The 20,756-nt window shown below is 32.8% G+C and overlaps 1 protein-coding gene across 3 annotated transcripts; it reads right to left on the bottom strand.

Annotated features, from left to right (window-relative positions):
- Positions 1 to 611: 611 nt before the first annotated feature.
- On the bottom strand, positions 612 to 19,400 carry Nak (Numb-associated kinase). 3 transcript variants are annotated; one of them, XM_075298021.1, is made up of 9 exons: positions 19,137 to 19,400; positions 18,322 to 18,564; positions 17,644 to 17,765; positions 17,448 to 17,581; positions 16,769 to 17,321; positions 16,078 to 16,712; positions 9,006 to 9,343; positions 8,713 to 8,946; positions 612 to 3,927 (listed from the first exon to the last, which is right to left on the bottom strand). In XM_075298021.1, exons 2-9 carry the CDS (start codon positions 18,464 to 18,466, stop codon positions 1,454 to 1,456), a joined length of 4,635 nt encoding a protein of 1,544 aa, XP_075154136.1. In that variant the 5' UTR covers positions 18,467 to 18,564; positions 19,137 to 19,400; the 3' UTR covers positions 612 to 1,453. The 3 variants fall into 3 exon arrangements, with proteins under 3 accessions (XP_075154136.1, XP_075154135.1, XP_075154137.1); XM_075298020.1 differs by having other exon boundaries at positions 19,175 to 19,400; XM_075298022.1 differs by lacking the exon at positions 612 to 3,927 and adding an exon at positions 8,217 to 8,418 and having other exon boundaries at positions 19,175 to 19,400.
- Positions 19,401 to 20,756: the final 1,356 nt, after the last annotated feature.

Raw genomic sequence — 20,756 nt, 5'->3', positions numbered from 1 at the left:
AAAGGAACCGTGAAAAATCACTGTTTTAGAGTTCAGCCGCTAAAATCGAAAATGTGCAAATGAAGAATACAATTATATCGTTTTTGGTAAATTGTATTATAACTTAAAAGGGAATGCGACAATTTAATAAGTTATTTGGTTCAAATGACTTATGAACGGGTTGTCTGATACTAGTGGTCGAACTGTGTAAAATTGGGATCCAAAATATTTTTTGATCCCAATTTTACATTTTTTGTTGGACAACCATATATGTCGAAGCATCAACGTTTTCAAAAGCAGCAGCTTTATATAATTTAGTATAAATGCATAAAGTAACATCTCGCGCAAAGTATGAAAAATATCAGTTAATACATAAGTGTTTGGCATATGGGATACATACATATAAAAAGGAGGTGGTCATTGAGCTCAACATGGAATCGGGCAGCACTCAGTGATAAAAGAGAAGTTCACCTTTGTGGTGTCACAATGGACTGAAGAGTCAAAGTGAGCCTGAAATATCGGGCTGCAACTCTGCGTAACCTAAATATAAATCTGAACCGAAATAAGGATGCTCATAAAGTAATGCCGTATGCAAAATATTATAGAATTGAATATATTGGTTATAAAATAGGTAGTTTGTACAAATGCATTTTATTTAGAGATTTAATTCTATACTCTATTAATATGAATCATACATATTGTATCTTACTAAAAATCTACGGCTCCAGCAGAAATCGAATTCCCAGCTTTATTTTCTATTCTCACAACTATACTTCACTCCACAGAATTTAATGGAATCATAGATAAATTTAAATGGTCATAGTATTTACTAACGTTTTCATTTATTCTCATATATCTATTGGAAAATATAATAATATCTGACATCTTTCAAACACGATAGTTTAAAACTACCCAAAATAATACAAATATCTTAAATACTAAAATACAATTCATTAACAAAAGTTACACTTTTAAAACATATTTAATATAATATGTGTTAAAATTGTAGTGTTCAAATGTTTATATTAAATTCGTTTCATATTTGTAACAAAATACGCAAACATTACATCTGAACTCTGTTAGGCATCCTTAGCATACCTTCTATGAATTCGGGTTGAGTTAAATATGGAATATCTTCAAACGTATCCACTAATTTTTTGTCTGTTTTCAAAATTATGTCGTCGGACTATACAAGGCAATTATACATCTTTATTAATTACACAATGTTACCAGCGCTTTCCATCATTCACGGATTTATGTTTTAACTTTATATTAAGGGTGTTATTTTTGTTATGAGATTATCATATATGTATGTATATATTTATATAGTATGTTATACGTAACATACTCGAAAATAAAATATAGCAGTTTAACAATTTAATTACCCTTTGTTTATTCTCTATTATACGGCGCCAAAAACAGTTTTATTATGATTCAGTATTTCAATTTAAAGTTTCACTGCGTTAATATATTCCTAGGAAAATAGATTGCTCCGACGTTTGAGAGAACCGAACTTCTTTTCGGCCTCAAGAAGAGTTTTGTCATTACGAAGGACTTCGAAGGGCAATGCCTTTTTCTGCGGTGTGGATTCCACCTCGTTATCAGATGGGAAGTCTTCAAAGGACATATTACTAAATCCTGTCTTAGCAGAATTTTGAATTAGATTGGATTGAAACGAAGAGGAACTGAATTGTTTTTTTGTGTTAGAGGCACAGTCACAGCTTATTCCGCATTTCTCTACTTCTATTTGTGCTGTATAGTTCGAGCGTTGTTGGTTATGTTTTGAACAACCAAGAGTTAGGGACGAAGTAGATCCTAATTCTGTAAGTTTCGAGGTTGGCATTAAATAATTTTCTGGGACCTTTTTATAAGAATTTCCTTTGACTTTTTGCGATAGTTTTGCCGGCATTGTTCGTACGACTAAATTGTTTTTCTTATCTTTGTGTTTGGGAAGAGACGTTTTACTCAAAGGTATTTCACATTCAATTTTATTTGTCAATTCAATTTCAGCAAAGTCTTTGGACGATGATATGACAGGTTCCTCATCATCATCGGGATTATAATCGGATGTACATTCCTGAGATATTTGCACTAATGCTTTATCAGCTATAGGGTACATTTGTTGGTTACAGCCTGTAGATGACATTATGGGATATGGTTCTGAAATCGCTTCGGGAGTTCGCTCAGTGCTACTAGCTAGTGTATTACAAGGCATTGGTTCAACATTTTTGCAAATTCTAGGTCGCACTGATGTTAGTTTTTTATTATCTGATTCTGGATACTTAAGTTCTGGTGTTCTATTGATTATAATGGAATGGTTAACAGTTATAATCTGAGGGGTTGATTCGTTCGCAGATGCAAGTTGAAAATTATTGAAGATATCTTTCGTGGTCTGAACAAATTTGGAGTCATCAATGCTACTTTTTTGAAATACCTGCGGGAATGGGTCCGAATCAAAAAGATCACATTCTGAAAATCTAGAAGTTTTGTCTTGTGTGGGATTTGTTGATATAATTGTCACAGTACCATAATCGGAAGAGCTTTTAACCTGATCATTTTTATTATACTTTTGTTGTTCATCACGGAACTCTATAAATGGATTAAATTCAGGTTCACCAAAATGTTCTGTTAAAGAGGCACATTTTTTATTTGTTTCGTTACCCTTGCGAATATCATCATATTTTTTGACCGGTGTTGATGTCCATATCTCATTAACAGGATTCTGCATAGCCACTTTCACTGTGTTTAACGATTGACTGTTGCCTTCATTTTTCAACCCGCACTTCTTTTTCTGGTTAAATTTTTCCGGTTTATTGAACGGAGCCATTGCAAAAACATCGAGCTCTTCTCCTTTCTGATAATTTACTTCGATCTTGACTTTATTATTTTCGTCAATGTTTTTAATAGTGGAAGAATCAATAGTTATATCAGGTTTCGAAATTGAGTCAGAGTCCTCTGAGCCATAATCTAATTCGTCATCTAAAAGTAGCGGCTTGTCACCAATTTTATTTAGGAAATCACATGATGTAGGACCTTTTTCGATGTTCTCGCAAGCTATCTCAGATAGATTCGACGCAGCAGTGGATACTATATCGGCGTCAGCGGTGTACACAATTCTATCCTTTTTCCTCATTCGAACTTTTACTACCACTCTGCTAATATCGTCCTCGTGCGTAGTAACGGATTCACATTCTGCGTGATATGCAGAAGAGTTGCACGTATTTACACTTTCACTAATTCCATCCACATCCATATCCGGCCGCTTCAATTTATAGTTATTACTTGCTATATGACTGACCTGATTCTCATCGAAAAAGTCATCATCCTCTGCCCGTAAATCAGATGCGGATCCAATAGAGTCTTCATCCTCATTGCATTTAGCTGCTGCAGCCATGGCTTCTGCTTGTTTTTGTTGTTTTTCGTGCTTTTCTAATACGGCATTTACTTGCTGAGCCGCTTGCAAACCTGCCGTTGATGGTCGTTTTGTTGTGGTTTTCTCCTTTAATTTCTTTACAATAGGTACTTTAATTTGTGTCTTGTCTACTTTATGATATGCGGCCTGTTGTATCTTGTGAATTGTATCAGGTATATTACTCGTAACTAATTGTTTAAAAATTGTTTTCTTTGAAGTACTTCCAACATTACAATCGTCATGAAAAAATTCCGAATCGGAATCGTCTGATGTCGCCATATCATTACAGCGAAGCTTTTCATACTTATTGCGATCATCAACTGGCAACTTTACGAACGGCTTCGATGTTCCTAATGCAGCATTATCCGGATCTTGACGTCGTCCTTCGGAGTCAGTTTTTAAATTGTTAATCAACGAAGATTTCTCTTCACTTGATACCTCCATCGTGGGTGATAAAAACCATTTTGAAGATGTTGATGAAGTAGCATTACCAGTGTTTACCACAGTTGGTCCACTGTTTGTCGAGAAGTATTTAGCTGTTAAAGAAAATGAAGTTCTTATGCGATAAAAAGGAAATGAACAGAAAAGTACTAATGTGATGTTATAATAATGAATAAAAGTGACAGAAAGAAATAAAATTGTCGTAAAATCGAATCATCTATACAAGCCAACAAGTCTAGATTTAAGGGTTTCAAAAACCCATGGAGTCTATTAACCTATCCTCATTTTCCTATTTAGGATCTCACATTTGATTTTGAGTTCTCGATAGTAACTCAGGCATGATTTAGAAATTTGTAATTTACATGAAAGTAAATGAACGAATTATTTGCAGCACCCAGTAACTTGGGGAGTATTTCATATAAAGCGACTGCCGACTAAAAAAGTCGAAAGTTTAACGGTGGAATATATAGAATGTTAACCTTGAAACAATATCTAACAACTATAGATTACTGTAAAAACGTTATATTTAACTATTTTAAAAAAAGTTTTTATATATTTCTAAATGTATAATGTGCACTTAAATCTTGTCCGCAACCTAAGTTGAATGTGGTATCACCTTCTGTTAATTGTTAGAGCTTTATTATAGAATATATCTTCCAGTTCCAGATTGTGTTTACATTTAGGATTTTGTTCTGCAAATTGTAATAAATAAAACGTAACCTAGTTGTACAGAGAATGATCATTTAATGCGGCAATCACGGTACAAAGTAGAATGCAAATAGAAAATAAAAACTGTCCAATAGTTGTGGACCATGTTTCGATACTTACCAGAGCAAGAACAACACAAATTGATAAATTACTGAACTAGACTAAACTAAATAACCAATATTGTCATTTTGATTAAAGTTAGATGTGATGTTAGTTTATTAATTGTCATTTTCATGTAGCTCCACTAGGCTTTAACTGCCGTGAGTAGAAAGTAAACTGCAAATATCTTCTCTCCGGTTATATCTAACTGAAAAAAATTTCAGCAGTTAAGTAACTGGCATATAGAATATGTAGTCAAGATGATAGATATGTCCATAGCACGTTAGCTAACGTAGCACTAACGGAGCTTCAGGTAAATGAGGGTGGTAAGTTTTTATTATTTTAATTGGAGTTTTTTCAAATTTACTAGAAAAATATTATCGTAAAAATCGTGAAGTAATAAAGTAGTATACAAGGGTTGCTTTTTATATTTCGGGATTAGAGAACAAAAATAAATATTAATAATCGAAAATCGCTTTATTGTTTTTCAAAACATTCGCCTTTAAGATCTATATACTTTTGCATGTGTTTAACCAATTGTCAAAGCACTTTTGCCACACTGATTGAGCTATCTCCAAAATATGGATTCAGAACGCATCCCGCTTCTTCAGAGCGATTCGTCTTCGACGGTTGGTTTTCCTGATTTCTTGAAAGACAACTGGCAAACAAATGGTGGTAAACAACTCAGAATTGACTTTTCCGCGTTGTTCTAGTCGTACGATTGCGACATGTCCAGTTTTTCCGAAAAAAACAGTCGATCATTGGCTAGGAAGTGCTTTGTTCGCGAAGAACTTTTGTAAATTTTGGCTCGTTGTGAAACTCTCATACAGTCGACTGTTGTTTACCTTCCGGCTCATACGCGTAAATTCCCGTTTCATCCTTGTAACGATGTCATAGATGTTTCGAAGCACCGCTGTCGTATTTTTGGAGCAGTTGTTTCGACCAATCCACACGAACCTTTTTTTGAGCGATTTACAAATTGTGTGGGGTCCAACGCGTACAAATTTTTTAAGGACAAATTTTGATGGAGCCTTTAATTAAGTTCCTCGATGCACTTTTGTCCATGTCAAAAATTGTAAAAAAAAATCGCTCGGAAATTTTCACGATTTAATTCCATTTTTTGCGAGTTGAATCTTTTAAGTTGATGTAAACAACACAAATAGCGCTCGTATGTCAAAACAGTCCGAACACGTATAACCTCAAAAATGTCAAGCTTTACGATAGAGCTATCAGTTGCGTTAGATATTGCACTACTAGGGTTGTCCAATCCCGAAATATAAGAGGCAGACCTCATATATGCTGTATTTTTGTACCCTTTGGTATTCAATCCATCTTACTTTTGATTAAACTCATTCCCAATTACAGATTATTTTAGTTCATAATGAAAGTGTTGTGCAATTAGATGGCATTGCTATTCAGATTGACTTTAACAACTTACAAAACTTCTTTATACAGTGCACTCGCGGTAACGTGAACACGCTTTTTCTACACTAACTACTCCGTAACGCTGAAAATACGAAATTTGACGTTAAAGGCAGATTCACAAATGAAGGCAGAATCACAAATATAATTTCAAATAAGCACCCGGAATTTTTTAGTGATCTAGTTTTTTAGTGATCTAAAATTAATTTTAATTTGTAAAAAGCGACGGCACAGGAACACCACGACATTAAACAAATATTTAAAATGATTTCAAAAATAATTCAAAAACATTTTCGCTAACGTGAACTCTCTTGGTTTTAATTAGTTCACGTTACCGCGAGTGCACTGTAATGTTAGCTATCTATTATTATTTTGGAGTACTGAATTTTTTTCAGCAGTAGCAGTTCAGTTTTTATACACGCCACCAAATTCCAAGTTTTCTGCTGAAATTTTGTTCTCAGACCCAATAGAGCATATAAATTCTTGGTCGTAGTAAAATTTTGAGTCGATCATCTTCATCTTTTGAAATCACTGAAACTTCCCACAAGTTGTTATTACTTTATATCCGACCATATCAACCGATCCCTACATTTGACTTCCTAAGGCCGCAAGTTTCATCCAATTCGTTTAAAATCGACTAATGTCTAACAACCACGCATCAATTTGACCAAATCGGTCCATAATTATAATAAACCAATCCCTAATTTTACGTTCATTAGCCTTTTGGTGAACCAGCACGACCGAACTTAACACCTCCTTTATTTATACATTATGCAGGTAACGACTGTGTTATGTTCTAATATACTTCATACATATACATAAATAATTTGTTTGAAATTTTACTTTGGACAAAATGTGAATATCTTAGGCACTTAAACATGTGAGAATAAAAGAGATTGAAGAAGTAACAAGATCAAGTTATTTCTTAGTATTGGTTTCCATACATTCAGTCCTAGTTTCGACCGAACACCAAAGCCTTTTTCAGCGGTGGTTTATATCCTCTCCTCTCTATAAACCGTAATATAACACGCCGTTCGAACTCGGCTATAAGGAGGTCCCTTGTCAGTGATCTTAACATAGAATCGGATAGCACACATTCATAAGAGAACTTCGCCACAATGGACCGAGTAGTCTAAGAGAGAGAGAGAGAGGTATATATACCTACCCTAACGGAGCTTCATGAAAATGGGGGTTAGAAGCATTACTTTTTAATTTAGTAAATATATTCTGAAAACATTATTTAATGCGCCGAATATAAATGATAAAATGTGAATATCTTATGGAACCTAAATATTTGTTTGTATATAGCATAAGACTACGTGAGAATAAAAGGGATTGAAGAAGTAATTAACAAGATCAAGTTATTCTTTCTACAGCCATAACATTTTGGCCTAGCCGCGTAACTTTGGGATGTTCGTTGGAAATATTACACTAGTTTACAAAATAAGTTTATTTCATGTACATTTGTTTTAAAGAGCAGGTTTTGTAATATCCCGTTATTTTCTAGCTCGAGATTGATTTGTCTAGTGAAAAAAAGGCCGAAAACCTAAAAATAATGGGATATCTCAGAAACTGTACAAAAAAATTTAAGCTTCATTTTCGAATTCAGCAGCTGAAAATACATAAGAAAGAGGTGACTACCTCTTATCAAATTTACATTTTCTGTGTAAACCTGTGTTGTTATATATTTCGAACACTATACATTAACCGTCTCTTATTTGTGATAAGCAACAAGCATAAATGTATGATTGTTGTTGTAAAATAATAAATTTTTATCAGCCTGAAAGAATCGATGATGTTTGAGAAATTCCCCCATGTTCTATTGTATTTATTATTTTTATTTATTTAATTTAGTTCCTACACAAGACCCAGGTGCTATAATAAATAATAAAAAGTAATACTTAACGAAAATATTGATATCAAAACCTCACCATTATCAGCTGCTGAGGAAAATGCAAGGATGCATAAAAAATAAAGAATATATAAAAAACAACGCAACCAATATTAAAAATAACATTTTCAATCAACTTTCATGAAAGGGACGTAAGAGAAATTTATTAACATTTCCAAGTAAAAAATAAATAAGACCACAACCAACCGATGAAACATAATATCGCATGTTAAATTGAATGTGATAATTACAATGAAACACATATTTTTAAATATATCTATATATATTATGTAAATTAATATTATTTAATAATATTACATCGATTACAGTAACATTTTGAAAACCACCTTAATATGTATGACTATATATTTGTTAGCTTAATTTGGATTTGGTATGAAGCACAGACGTGTAAGTCGTAGATTATAAGTAGAGAAGAAATTATTAGAGATATTCTAATTTTGTTCATCTTCATTTTTAGAAAGAAATCGATGAGGAAGAATAGGGAGAAAAACAAACAAAAAGAAAATTTGTTTAATATTATATATAATATTAAATAATGGAAATGATGGGCGATTATTATTGACAAGTGTAAACAGAGAACATAAAAAGAAATATTGGCCATTGAAGCCTTAAAAACAATAATTTTACATGGAATACTGTATATCTTGGCGACGTTGGTCTTGACATTATTGAAAAGGAAACATGAATAGCTATATAGTATATAACAAGATTAAAAGTTACTAAGGTATTCATGATTTACCTCCTGTTTTACGTAGAGATGCTGCTTTCTCCTTCAGTCCTGGGGGCAATGTAAAAGGGGCAGAACCAAATGGATCCTCCTGTACTGAAGGTATAACCGACGACGCAGATACGGTAGTTGATATACTGGAACTGACATGTTGTGGTATTACAGCTGTATTGGATGTAACGGGAATATAATTCGATTCGGTAGGAGTCAATGTAGAAGTGGTAGAAGCCGACTTTGTGTTGATACCTTGAAAACAAACATTTGCTGTATACACAAATAAAAAATTATTACTTCCTTATCCATACTTCCTTGACTTCCCCGTTGTCGTATTTTGTCAAACTCAGCTTCAAATATATTATCTTCGGTCATTTGACTAAAAGGTTGCTCTTCAAATGGGTTCCAGGCATCTATCCTTGCAGCTACTGTTTCGCCCAGAGCAGACCGATTCAATTGTGTTGTCTGTGCTGTGGACGTGAGTTCGGAATTAGAAACAGAAGACTGGGTGGGTGGTCCAACAAATAATCCTGGGTTTGAGCCGGTATAGTTATTGGATGTCACCGTTGGTTCCCCTCCACTACCACTGCGGCTTTTAACAGATTGGTCATATGGAGCAAGAAATTGGGATGTTTCATTAGCAAATGTTCTGGAAACACAAGCAAATTAACACAGTAGATTTTTTTAAACATGGTGGTAACTATATCAAAATAAATTATGGTGTGGTTATTACAGTTTCCCTGCAAAGCAAAGATATTTCAGTAGGATAACAATCGGAAACGTATTTTTAATAACGTAAAGCAATGATTCCAAACTAATTCAGCATGAATTCCAGATCCCATTGAGAACCATTTAGTTCGGCCTAACGATAACTAAGAAATCCGTCGAAATCAAAATGTGATTCATCCGGTCCAACTGAAATATTTCTTCTTAATTTTTTTCTGAAATGACAAATTTCATCCGATCCGATTAAAATTCGTCGTACGGTGTAAGAATATGTTCTCTAACTAGAATGCAAAAATTGGTCCATATCGATTCATAATTATAAATATACCTATGATATATATAGATTTACACTGCCGGAGTAACAACTTTGTCATTCCATCTGTAAAACATCGAAGTATTAATTTCCGACTTGATCAGAGTGTAACCTTAAAGAACTATATTAAAGACATTGCCGTATCTAGACAACTTTAGCCAGAGGGACTATAGCCACTCTATCAATACTACAGTAACAATATACAATGGAAAATCGTACAATCTGGAGGGGGGCTAAGCCCTCCAGGTGCTAGTGTAATAAGATTTTCTTGAAAGCTTATTTCCCTTAGAAATTTAACAACCCATTTAGTTCGGCCTAACGATAACTAAGAAATCCGTCGAAATCAAAATGTGATTCATCCGGTCCAACTGAAATATTTCTTCTTAATTTTTTTCTGAAATGACAAATTTCATCCGATCCGATTAAAATTCGTCGTACGGTGTAAGAATATGTTCTCTAACTAGAATGCAAAAATTGGTCCATATCGATTCATAATTATAAATATACCTATGATATATATAGATTTACACTGCCGGAGTAACAACTTTGTCATTCCATCTGTAAAACATCGAAGTATTAATTTCCGACTTGATCAGAGTGTAACCTTAAAGAACTATATTAAAGACATTGCCGTATCTAGACAACTTTAGCCAGAGGGACTATAGCCACTCTATCAATACTACAGTAACAATATACAATGGAAAATCGTACAATCTGGAGGGGGGCTAAGCCCTCCAGGTGCTAGTGTAATAAGATTTTCTTGAAAGCTTATTTCCCTTAGAAATTTAACAACCCATTTCTAATAGATATTCAGACCTCTGAGCACATACAAAACCATAACTTACTATATAATAAACAATCGGGCTTCAGGCCAAAACACAGTTGCGTCATAGCATTGGTTGATATTGCGGATGATATTTGTTGTTCCATAGATGATGGACTTGTCAGCTATCTCACGTTATTGGACCACTCTAAAGCGTTGGACTGTGTGAGCCACGAGATACTATGTACGAAACTGAAATACTTCTTTAATTTTTCAACAGCTGCTGTCTCACTAATTTCATCTTATCTGCGGCAACGAACACAGGCTGTGGAAACTAATGGCACAATTTCCAGACCTTTAACTGTTACTAAGGGTGTACCCCAAGGATCGATATTGGGCCCTCTCCTTTTTGCCTTTATATAAATGATCTTCCGAGCTGTCTAAAGTTTTCGAAAATTCATATATATGCTGATGATGTGCAAATTTACCTGAGTTGTAAAAAATCTGAGTTAACAGATGGAATCGACGAATTAAATTTGGATCTACTGAACATACATGAATGGGCTACAGAAAACGGTCTACATATTAATCCAAATAAATCAAAACTATTAATCATGAGCAATCGTACACACGTCGTTTCTTCTGATCTACCTGTTAAAGTTGGCAGTGAAACCATTGAGAGAGTTAATATGTCAAACAATCTGGGAATTATTTTTAATTCCTCATTAACTTGGAAAGATCATGTTTGCACCACTACTGGGAAAATTTTTGGTATTTATTTATTTGTTTACGACAATACAATAAGCCAATAATAGCGCATTGTCTCTATAACTAATTAATTATATAAAATCTAAAATAAATTTCCTATTTAATTAAAGAACAATATGAATGAACTTTTAGAAAACTGTGCAAATCAAATAAGCAAAAATATTGATATAACTAATTAATTATATAAAATCTAAAATAAATTTACCATTTAATTAAATAACAATATGAATGAATTTTTAGAAAAAGTGTAGGATATATAAGTATGCTCCGTACTCTTTATCAAACACAATATTTCACACCACTGCACATCCGCATACTGCTTGCAAAAACGTATTTAATGCCAATAATCCTTTATGGCTGTGAACTGTTTGGTAGTGCTGGTGCTTTTAGTAAACGTCGCACAGTGGGGCAAAATCGCAAAAAATGGAGATTAATTAAACTACTTATCCGATTTTAAAAATTCGTTCACTATTATAATGCTACGTTATCACTGAGTGACATAGGCTACACATTTTTTGGAAAAGTTGGCGCTGCCACTCCCACTATTAAAAATAGCTCTAGCGGCCATAGTAACGGACCGACTGTCATGAAACTTTCCCAATGTTGTACTGTTAATCTGTTAATAATCCTTGGCTATACATGTCCTGCTAATAGACCGTGGCTATACTTGGTTATGGTTGGGCGTGGCACCGCCCATTCAAACTTGGAACGGATATATCTCATGAACTATCAGGGGTATGAATATGAGATTTGGTATATATGTTGATCGTACAGTATGAGTTACATCCAAGGTGAAATAGGGCGGTGCAACGCACCCTTTAAAAAAAATGTTCTGGCTCAGTCGAATTTTTTGTTTTTTTGGGAAAAATTAGTACAATTTCCACATAGTAATTAATTTATTTGTATTATAATAACGTTGACGAAAGGGGTATTGTTGTATCATATGTGTAACTAAATTCGGGACCCAAAGCAGATATTAAATTTGTTATAAAAATAGCTTGTTCCTTCATATCTACAAAGTAGGAAAAAAGTTTATACATATGTTTTTACATTTATATCGTTTTATATTACAAGACATGTGTTTCTGATCTGCTATTTTAAAATATATGCCCAAAGTCATCAAACTCGAATGCATTGTCCTCCATATAATCATCGTCGTCATCTGTTTCATGATTTGAGCCTTCTGGTGCCACGTTCGTCAAAACTGAATGCGAAACAAGTAGATCTATCACTGATTTTGAATATGTCTCGATGGCAATCCACTCGACTACATTTGCGAGAAAAATGTTCTCTGTAGTTCTTAAAATCTTTGTTTCGGACAACCCAGGAACCCAATTACAAGTTATACATCATGCGAAAACGTCAGACGTGTTGACGTTTTTGCATTTTAATACACAACACATAACGCACAATAACAAACACTCTTATCATTGTAGCACACAGTTGCTAACTATATTTAAAAACAACAGTTATAACAAAGAAAACGAAGAAAAAGCTAAGAAAAGACAAAAACTCGTGTTTTTTGCTTGAGTGACTATTTTCACAGTTAATTTAATAAAAAAATTTCGCGCTAAAACGCGCAACATTTTATTACTTAATATGAAAGCCTAGGAATTGTAGTTTATTAAAACATTAATATTCTAACGCCAAGTGACCCCATTCATGTTTAAATATCCAAGAATATTTTGAAAATAGCCAAAATTTAGACACATTTTAAAATATTTTTTCAAAATATTTATAAACATTTTTTGTTTACACAATTTTTGTAGAACAACGCTAAAATACCAGAGGTTGAAGATTCCATAGTGAAAATATTACTTTTGGTTTGCGAAATACTATATGTTAAGCTCCGAAATATACCGAATTTCAAAAAAACACTACTTTGCGCGAATAGCTCAAAAATTGTTTAACTTTAACATAATGCAGCTTGACAAGTAAACAACATATGACATTGAAATTTTCAGTAGTGATGTAGAATTTTATATACTTTAATCGGATCCTAAGTATTTTTCAAAAAACAAAAATTTAATTTTTCAATTAATCTCCATTTTTTGCGATCTTGCCCCTCTGTGCGTCGCCTTGAAACAGCATACCATGCAATCGTTAGATATGTGTATGGTATCAAACGCTTTGTTAGTTGTGCTGCTTACACTAAATTTCTTGATGGTGTAGAATTTGCGCAACTATTAAACATCCGATCCAACAGAAGAATTTTAATTATTCCACAACAACATCAGCTACTAGTATCTGAATGGCACTTCTTATTCAACGCCGTTCCCCTATGGAACTCTTTACCTGCATCGATTCAATTTATAGGCAATGCTAATACATTCAAGAATGCCTTGTATTGCCATTTTTCTGCCTAACACTAATAGTAACATATAAACACTATTTCCATTATACTTTCTGTCGCTTTTGCTACATTTTTGCTTTTAATGATTATGATGAAATATCTCTATATGTGCTATGATTTGTAATTATAATTGTTGATTTGTAATTGTAACTTTAAATGATTTGAAATTGTAAATCGTACCAACATTAATCACATACTGTAATTTAAAAGATTTTGTATATCTTGTAGTATGTGAATGAATAAAATAAAATAAATAAATAAAATCAAAGTTACAAATTTCAAATTTAACTTCGGAGACCGTACTATTGGGCCAATTGTCTTAAGAGGGGGATATGTTCCTCCAAATTTACTTGAAATTTTAATATTAAAAAGAAACTAAGAAAAAGGTTTTTTCCGTACCCAATTAAACATGTGATTTATTGATTGTGATTTAAATTGAATAGTTTTGAGCGATGGAGAGAAAGAGCGAAAAGAGGATGTGTATTTTTTTCAACAACGTATGATGGAGAGTGTGTAAGTAATCCGTAAAGAACGATAGTTTTTTTTGCGTAAATTGGAAAACATAATAGCAAAGGGTTGAAATATATGAATTGTGCAACAACAAATGCGGTAAAATCTGAAACAAAATATATGACAGGGCGCATTTGGAATTACCTGTGTTTTATGGTATTGTAAAAATGGAACACAATCTACGTTCATTGAAGCAATAGTGAAATGTGAATACCGTTTTCCATTGAACCCAATTGATATTAAACGGAATAAAATAATGTATTTCTTTTTTATTAAAATATAAAATTCATTTCCTTTATTGGGCATTTTTATTTCGTCAAATTGTTCAATCAATTAACTCGCGTCTAGTTTTCTTAAAAGCAAGGACGCTATGGATGCGTTGTTATTTTCAAGTTGCGACGTAGCGCTTGCGTTTTACTTGTCTTTTTTAGTTTGAACCCAGAGGGAGCATATCTTATAAACAACCTGTGAGCTGTATTACAATCTCTATGTAGTGGTAACAAGATTCTTTTTTGAATAAAACAATATTGGGATATTTTTCATATTTTTTACGCAAAAAATGTGTATAATAAAAATATGTATATTCCATTTATATTTTTTTATTTTCAGAATTTGCAAAGTATTTCCAATCATCAAATACCAAATATTATATTACTTGATCATTATTTTTGTGTCTGGTTGGTTCAAACAAAACTAACAAAGATTTAGTGTGTGCAATAATATTAATTTTTTGATTAAACTTTACTGTCAATATCAGTTAATTATTTCATTGAATCAATTAAATGGTTGATTGATTTTTATCACGAAATTAATTAAAATTTTTTATTGATTAAAGTGATGAATTTTATGTCAAAAACCAATCATGTTTTTAATTGCCTTAATCAATTAATTGAAAATCGCGTTGGTTTCCAATTAAAATGAGTGATTGATACTATCATTTTCGTTATTTAAGTCATTTCAATTAAAAAAAAAAATGATTGAATCCGCGATTTTTGCGATTGAAATCAAAAAACAAAAATTATGTACAGTTGAGTGGTATTTGATTAACAGTTCATGATTCTTTATGATGTAGTTTTCTTTAGTTTCATAACTATTTTGTTCGTGGTTAGACATTTTTAACGGACCCAGCGACAATTTTTACTCCCTTCCGACCGCGACGGCTGCATCCCCATTACGTTGGGATAGCGCACACACCCTAATACGGATAAAGGCATAGGGTTGAAACCACCCAACGGGGAATTGGTGTAAACTGCCACTGACGGACATATCACAGGACTATTACCGAGGCTCCAATTTATCCAAATTCAGCAAAAAATATGAGAGCTTATTTTCTCTTAAAAAATACCTTATAACAAAGAAGAATTTTGTTTGTCTCAAAATATCGTTCTGGAAGAAATCATTTTTTCATTGGGTGTTTTATTAAATTCTATACTCTTTATTTTAAAATTTTATGGGAGCCAAACATTTCTTAAAATCATTAGAATAATATATTGTCCAACATATCCCAAAAAATTTTCCTTCTGGTCACGGTTCATATGTTCAAAATGAAACAGGTTCTTAAGACTCTTCCAGATAAACCTTATAACAAAGAAGAATTTTGTTTGTCTCAAAACATCGTTCTGGAAGTTCAGTAAATCTATTGATAATTCAACATGAGCCTCCCGAAAGGTTTTATAGTGGTACTTGCCTTTATCAATTTCTACAAACATTTGAATGTAATTGGCTGAGTTTCTTATGAACTTTCTTCTTCTTAAGAGGGAATTCGATTACGAGTTTATACACTCACCATGTTATCTCGTTCAAGATTTTAATAACTGTTATGGCATTAAGCATATCCATATGGTATTTCCAAAAAATTGTTGGTATGTGCATATAGTATATGCATTCTGTGCTTGGATATTTCCCTTCGAAGCACAATAAAATTATCCATGTTTGTTAATCAATACTTACTTGTTGAACGCAGAGGTGTCACTAACATTACGACGATGCCCGGTAGTACTGCTACAAGGGGAGCTTTTAGGCGGTGAAAGCATTTGATCTCCAATATTAACAGCTTTTGATGTTGCACAGGTCTCAATTGCAGTTGTTTGTTGTTCGGTGTTTTCTCTTCTCTCATCCTGTAATTGCTGCCCTGTAGAAGAGACTTCACTGAATGGATCAGGAAATCCAGTTGAGTCAAACAAACTATGCAATACTTCAGGAGCCGGACTTTGTGTAATACTTGTCGCACTTCCTTGAATTTCAATGGTATTTGTAGTTATTGCTGTACTAATAGAGTCAGAAGTTTGGGCTACCGTAGTAACTGCGGGAAAATTTGCTTGGAACTGTTCTGTAGTTTGCTGTTGTGGATGGGGAGACGTTATATTGTTGCGTGGCGAAGGACTGGGTGGTAGTCCTAGTGGTAATGGTTTTTGAATGTTTACAGCAGATGAACCTTTAGGTCTTTGTCTTGGAGCTACACTAGTACCCGACTCGACAACGTTGACATTTTGGGGCTTGACGGATTTGGCGGACGAAGAAATTCGTTTAGCCTCACTCTCAAAAACAGGTACAGGCAACTGATCAATTATTACTGGAGGCATTTTCTACAATGATATATTGTTAAAACTACTTCAAGAGAGTAAGTTAATTTCAAACTTACATGTAAATTTTGAACAGGATTTTCTTTACCAATCAAACGAAACGCGACATCGCATACTTGCCATATATTTGGGCGCTTTTCCATATCAGTTTCCAACATGAATCTTATTAGCTGATGCATGCCCTTCGAATATTTTGAACTATCTGGTATTGAAAACGTTCCATTTTGAATAGCTAACGTACTTTCACCAAAAGGTAAATTAAAAAAACACAATTTGTACAACAAACATCCCAAGGCCCATATATCAGCTTTTGTTGTTATATTTCTTCCACTAAAAAGATCTATCATCTCTGGAGCTCTGTATGACAGTGTAGTATATTTTTGAATTTCCTCCTCCACTGCGGAGACCCCGTGTTGTTGTGCATTCAAAATTTTTGCTGTAGCTGATCCAAAATCGCACAAAACAAAATTTCCAGCATCATTTTGCAAGATATTTTCTACCTTCAGATCTCTATGTATAATGGGTGTCTGACAATAATGAAGCCTGGAAACTGCTTCCGCAATATCGCAAAATATAGTTAGAACTTCTTGCTCTGTAAATCCAACCTGCAAACTATAAGATATATAACATCAGAATCTATTCCAAAATTAAAAAAAAATATATATATATATTTAAAAAATGCAACCGTCAATCGTTATTTCAAGTTTAATGTGAACAATCAAAAAGTAATATGCTTACCGTGCATTCATCATGGCCAGCATATGATGTCTACAGTATGGCATAAGCAAGAGTACCTCACAGACCCCATTGCCGGTGTGTGTAATACTAGAATCAACATACCCAATTATATTTTTATGGCCACTTAAATTGCTCTGAAAAAGTTGTATGCATCTTGAAAATACATTTTATAGGGCATCAGAAAAAATTAACTCACTGCAATCTGTATCTCTCGTTTAGCCACATTCAAGTCATGCTCATTGTTAACATACATCCGCTTAAGTGCATATTTGGTATTTCCTACGTTAGACTTTGCCAAGAATACCATTGCAAAGCCTCCTAAAATAAATAAAAAATATTTTGAAAATTCTGAGATACTGGGCAGGATGAATACCATATATTTTACACAAATGACAGAAAGTGATACTACGATCAAACTAACGCACAAACACAAAATTTTGGATCATTTTTTATCTAGTTGAATATCAAGTAAACTAGAGGGGTTTCCTCGTCTAAGGACTGGAACTCCCATTTGGATACGAAGAACTCTTTACTGTCAAATCTGATTATAGGGAAAGCGATATTCCAATACTGCGTGCGGATTTCGATAAGCGACATTATTGTTGTAAATTGTAAGGTTGGACAATACTTAGACAATTCATTTTTACAAATAAATTTTATATTATTACTCCCGATAATATAGAAAGTTTTGCAGAAATTAATATTCATTATTTGCAACATTGGATTACATATTTGAAGAACTCTGTATGTTATATAAAAGCAGTCAATCGTCACGTCTCTATGAGCGTTACATTTGCAAAAATCGTTTGAATGAGTCACTTTACTAAAATAAAGCATGAAAATTGTGCGTTATTGAAATTGATCAGTGACTTACCTTCCGCAAGTACATCCTCTATTATAACAGTAACACGTCCAACGGTGAAAACTTTCCCAACAAAACTATTTACTTCCTTCGTCGATGAACTGTGGTGCGTTTCAAGTTTTTCATTTTTGTCGAATTTGGAAAATATTTTTTTCATTTTGTACGGGGGTGGCAAATCAATCCGAATATGATTTTAACGGATGTTCTTTATACTACCTTACGCCCCTCAATGCTAGTAACGATAGTGGTTGTAATCTATAAATTATAAAATCACATACAATTACATTAAACATTCGGGTCTCCTAAAATAGTTTGCGAGTTTTTATTTTTTCTTAGAGACTACTTAAAGTTTTTGACCGATAAGCTTTTCACTCATGATTAGTAGAATTTTTAAAGAGACAATTAAAATATAATATAAATGTGTAGATATACTATGACCAAAATTGATTTTTAAGCGTTCTTCTCTATATGACATGCACATACTTAAAAGATAATTTGACGGACACCCTAATATTTTATTTTGTTACTTCACTTAAAATGACGTCTCATTGCATTGATTATTTCAGTAGGTTCTTTTAGAAAGGGTAATATATGCAATATATTTTGTATATAAATAAATTTTAATAATAAGTTTCTGGAGTTATACTCTCTATTCTAAGCCCACCAACAAGGATGACTGAACTTGAAAAATATAAAATCTCCGAACCATTTTCTTCATATATTTCCGTGGCAGTATATACATGACAAAATGGCAAGGTTCTTCGTTCATTCTTAGTTTGGATTTTAAAATTGTTTTACTATTAACAATATAAGGTAATGTTACTTGCTTTAAGTGCGACGTAAGGATAAAAGGGAAGACAATTACCCGGATTTTCTTTGGTTTTCTTTGTATCCTCATCTAATTTACTATAGTTGCTAAGAATGTATGGAGTGTTGACAGTTTTTCTCTTGGGACTCAGAACCAACAATGCACAATAAGAAATTTTTAATGGATAAATCCACATTTTAGAAAGAAAATGAAAGTTAAATCATTTTGGCAAAATCGAACAACTTTAGAGAATGCAGATACGGGACGTGTCTTCAATGATAAATTCTTTACTAGTGTTGGGAAAGTAACGAGTATTTGATTACAAGTACTCGTTACTGACTAATTTTTTGAGTACTCGTTACTACCCAATAAACACAAACGTTTGAAAAATGCTAAATTTCAACTATTTTTCAAACATTTTCTCAAAGGATTAGGGTAATATTCAAGTTGAGAAATTGTTGAGAAAATCGCGTTCTCAACAAAAAACAGACATTACCCTCAACAGTACAATTCAACACATTAGCAATAATATCTCAAGTGTTATCCTCAAATTGAAATGCATCGCTACTCAATAATTTGTCAAACAATTTTCGATGCGAGTCAAATTCAACATTAACATCGTTGCAAATACTTTTCAACCTAAATTTGCATGAATGATATCCCCACTTCAAATTGAAAGTCAAAGCCAAAATTCTATAAATTTTGTAGAATTTATTCATTTTCATCAAAATAAAATATATAATAGTACACTACACTACATAATACACTACAATACCAATTGATAAATAATAATCTTATTAAACATATCAACAAATAAGAACAAAGAAAAAAAAAACAAACAACAAAACTTTAAATATCTTAAACATTATTAGTAAACACTTTTGCATTGATAATTCGATTTCCTTCCTTTTGATTCCTTCCTTTTATTAACATGCGGGCAATTTGAAATTAGGAACCTACTGGACCGCGTGTTAGAATTGATTTCCAGCAGAAGGAAGTCACAATATATCCATTTTAAACTGATAATAGCATATGAATTAAACTGACGATGTGATGCACATTGTTGTTGATTTCAACAATTTGTTGTTTTTAACAATTTTAATTGGTTGCACTTGTAATGTTTCTGGAAACTTTTTCTTGTCGATAAGCCACTCATTTTTCATTGGTCAGCTTCTAATTGTTTGCAAGAATGTGGCATCCAAAGATTTTAGTTTTCTGCAAAGAGATTTAAATTTAGTGACTTCTTTAAAGTGTTGATTTAATTTTCCATATTGACGTACCAATTATTATAAACTATTTGAAGCAGTTCCAGTTAATTGTCCACCATTTTTTCATTGGTCAGCTTTTTAATGTTTTCAAGAACGTAGAATCCATAATTTTAGTTTTCTGCAAATAGATATACATTTAGTGACTTCCTTAAAGTCTTATTTCATTTTTTATTTTCACTTACCTATTTTTATAAACTATTAGGTTATTTGTCTAAAATTTTCCATTTTTTTATTTCTTGCAATTGACCACGAACTTCGTTGCACAAATAAGTATTGAAAACCACATGATTTTTTCGTTGCATTTTAGGGTAGTGTTTTGTCAAAGTTTTATCATATTATCTTCAACACCTTTTCAAAGATTTCGTCAACAT

The sequence above is a fragment of the Haematobia irritans genome, chromosome 2 (genome assembly GCF_050003625.1).
Source record: "Haematobia irritans isolate KBUSLIRL chromosome 2, ASM5000362v1, whole genome shotgun sequence".
In the NCBI taxonomy this organism is placed as follows: Eukaryota; Metazoa; Arthropoda; class Insecta; order Diptera; family Muscidae; genus Haematobia; species Haematobia irritans.
Note: the sequence above shows the minus strand (reverse complement) of the source record. Positions and strands in the feature narration are given on the sequence as shown.

Bases quoted from the DNA above. Each gene is read 5' to 3' on its own strand.
- Nak (XM_075298021.1), bottom strand. From the start codon at position 18,466: ATGAAAAAAATATTTTCCAAATTCGACAAAAATGAAAAACTTGAAACG. The intron at 17,766-18,321 runs GTAAGTCACTGA...TATTTATTTTAG, and splicing joins AGAGGATGTACTTGCGGAAG to GAGGCTTTGCAATGGTATTC. The intron at 3,928-8,712 runs GTAAATCATGAA...TTTCTTTAACAG, and splicing joins ATCTCTACGTAAAACAGGAG to CTAAATACTTCTCGACAAAC.